The 3,177-nt window shown below is 32.6% G+C and overlaps 1 protein-coding gene across 2 annotated transcripts in view; it reads right to left on the bottom strand.

The window, feature by feature from the left end:
- The window catches only part of LOC100641857 (ephrin type-B receptor 4-like), a 24,951-nt gene that overhangs the window by 6,575 nt on the left and 15,199 nt on the right, over nucleotides 1-3,177 (bottom strand). Inside the window, exons 7-10 of one of the 2 annotated variants that reach the window (XM_020002676.1) lie at nucleotides 716-772; nucleotides 517-668; nucleotides 220-436; nucleotides 92-159 (exon numbers count right to left, since the gene is read on the bottom strand). In XM_020002676.1, coding sequence (XP_019858235.1) covers nucleotides 92-159; nucleotides 220-436; nucleotides 517-668; nucleotides 716-772 — 494 coding nt within the window. Of the gene's footprint in view, nucleotides 1-91; nucleotides 160-219; nucleotides 437-516; nucleotides 669-715; nucleotides 773-1,133; nucleotides 1,257-1,480; nucleotides 1,775-1,837; nucleotides 1,958-3,177 lie in introns of those variants that run through there. The other variant, XM_020002678.1, reaches the window with a different exon arrangement.

Genomic DNA, 3,177 nt, shown 5'->3' with positions numbered 1-3,177 from the left:
TAGAAGGAACTGATGATAATACTAACTCCCCAGGACTAAAAGAAGAGACAGAGAGAGAGAAGTATTAATGGTACACTTAATATAAACTTACGATGGTTTGAATTTGTTAAGATACTCTTTCAAGTCACCTCCAGATATCAATTTCAGTACTATCATTATCTATGTACAACATTTAATAATTATTAAAGAGTACAATCATTAGTAATACTACAGACTCACAGGATGTCCAATGGTGACCACTCCATGAAGTTTAACAACATTAGGATGATGAAACTGACCCATAATGGCTGCCTCTTGTAGAAACTTTACTCTCTCATCCTCTGAAGTATTATCATTAAGTGTTTTAATAGCAACAGACACTGATCCAGCAGTAGGTGTAGTCCATATTCCTTTATTAACTGTACCAAACTGTCCTGATCCTAAATAATCTGTTACTCTATTGGAGTGAGAATGTGTACATATTCATGAAGCCATACATGTTACTGTTGACATTATGTCTCCCTCTCTCTCTCTTACTTTATTTGGTGTCTTATAATTTCTCTGTATTTCCTATCAGATAATTGTTGGTATATACCATCAGTATTACTATCAGGTTCCCAGTATTCAGTATCTTCTATAAAGAATGTATTACCACCAGTATGATCAAGTCCTGAATATGCAGAGGAATGCTATATGATGATTACTTAATTATATTGCACAGTTGATTAAGACTTGCCAATTCATTCATTAGTGTAGAGTAAATTTTTTCACTTTCTTCTCCAGAACGTTCTTTCTATTAATAATATTAATTAAAACATAATTATTAAAATTTATTTAATACATACTGCAGTGGGTACATACAGTGTTGCTTCTTTCAATAGTCCATACAGTTCATTAGAAAATTCAATATCCTGTTAGGAAAGCACAAAAAATAAACTGAAAGTGTTTTTTAATTATGTTTGAGTCTATTGATGTTTACTTTACTCATGTATGTTATTAATGTTTATGTTATGCATATGAATGCTGTTTAAAAACATGTTTGTTACTTTTTGTTTTCTGTTAATGGCTACACTTGGTTCTTCATACACCGATGATGCTCCAATACCTAAAGGTCATAATTTGATGCATTAAACCATTATATACAGTTTTCCTACTGTTTTCTGGTGCTCCATAAGTTGGATTACTGACATTAATCAGTGTACTGTCAGTCATTGTGTCACCATAAACTGTTTCTGTTCCATTCATCACTGGCATTGCCTCTTCATATAGGACTGGACCTGCTCCAATAAAAGACAAAATATAATAATTAAACATTATCCTAACAGCCAAAATATAATCATGGTCATGTCTACCCATTATACATAAACTATAAATAATGCTTTTAATGGGAAGTTGGATATCAAAACACAAATAAGAACAAAAATTGGGTTACTTTTTTGAGTTTATTTTGGCATGATGTATGAGCATGTACTTTGTGATTCATAATTTGAATTGCACATACCTTTCAATCCTTCATCTTCTTTTCCATTTGGAGTGATATCAGAATAAGTGGCATTAACAAGATAAGTGTCATGTCCACCAAGAATGAGTGTTGCTTTGTTTCTTCTTTTATATGCTATTGCTATCAATATCAATATCACTATAATACTAATTATCAGTAATACTAATACTGTAACTACAACAGCAGCTATTATTGAAGCTGAGTTATCATTTCCTGCATTGCCTAATACTGTAGGCTCACTACTTCTAGCGACAGATGATTTACTAATGAAATTTGATAGTGAAGGACTTGGCTCTAAAGGAAAAAAATTGATTAATAATAACACTTATCATAATGTAATATTTATTTAGAGCTCACTTATAATTATAGCTGATATCAGTGGATAGTCATTATGTTCCAATGGTATTAATCCATTACTGCTATCAAGCTCATAATTCAATGGTCCATTGTATTGTTGATAATACATTGGATTACTATTAGTGGTTACATTGATTACTAATATATCTCCATACTCTACTTCAATATCACTTGTAAAGTTATATACATTACCATTACTTGATGTAGCAGCAGAAGCATCAACAGTTAGTGCATGAATCAGTTCAGAAGAACGTTTTAAATAAATGTTAGGATAATGTTTGCTTGTATCCTGATTCTGTGTAATTCCAATTATCCAGTTAGTAATAATACCATTACATGTGAACTGTATATCAGGAAAAGCTCTTGTATCATTGACTGGTATTACATTAGTAACTGATAGACTGTTTGTATTAATTTTAGTTTCAGTGAAAAAGTTCTCAAAGCAGTTCAGAGGATCTATAAAATAATAATAATTGTTTTTAAATGTATTAATTAAAATGCAGTTACATACCTGTTTTGACGTGTACCATAAAAATGTTTCTTACATTGTTGTAAAAATCAATTTCTCTACCCCAACCAGATGTTCTGATATATGAATCACCCACTATTGAATCTGCTTTTATTACTCCAACTGTTTCTGTGCTGCTAGCTGTTGCTCTATATAATCTAACAACACTTGAATCATCTTCAGGTTGATACACTCCTAGTCTGTAATTTCTGTAAACACTGCTACTGACACTAAAAGGAGTAGGAAGAACATAATGATATAATCCATTAGTAGTGACATTATCAGGAGACAGTACAATAGGAATAGAAGCACGTTCCTGGTAATTTCGAGGCTGCTGATTAGAGTAATACTGCCATATCTCAATGCTAGGATACTTGTTCCTATTACCATCCTTTGATCTGATATCAACTCCAAGAAGAACTTCTGTTACAGCAGCAGTACTACAATTGAATGCATTACCACCAGCAATGACCCATCTTCTGGCAAAGTTGCTGTTAGCAAAAGGATTGACAGTTGATGGAGTAGCAGGAGCTGCTTTAGCTACTAGTAGACTCAAGTCCATGAATCCTTCAGTACATACTCCTCCTCCTGTTGCTCCTTCATTACTAGTAACCAGTAATAATAATAGGATAAGGACAGCAAGTGAAAGAGCCGAGGAAAGAGTAGACATTTCTTGATTTCTGTAGTAACAGCTTATTAATTCCACATCATGGAGAGGTGAATATATGACAATGTATTTGGCCAATGAATATCATTAATTTTAGCAATTTTCAAAGGTATAAAACTTGGATCACGTGAGTCTCCTAGTCGGCCAAAAAATTTGCTGCTCAGA

This window comes from Amphimedon queenslandica, unplaced genomic scaffold, assembly GCF_000090795.2.
Source record: "Amphimedon queenslandica unplaced genomic scaffold, v1.1 AMPQUscaffold_12860, whole genome shotgun sequence".
In the NCBI taxonomy this organism is placed as follows: domain Eukaryota; kingdom Metazoa; phylum Porifera; class Demospongiae; order Haplosclerida; family Niphatidae; genus Amphimedon; species Amphimedon queenslandica.
This window is presented reverse-complemented; position numbering and strand designations above follow the sequence as displayed.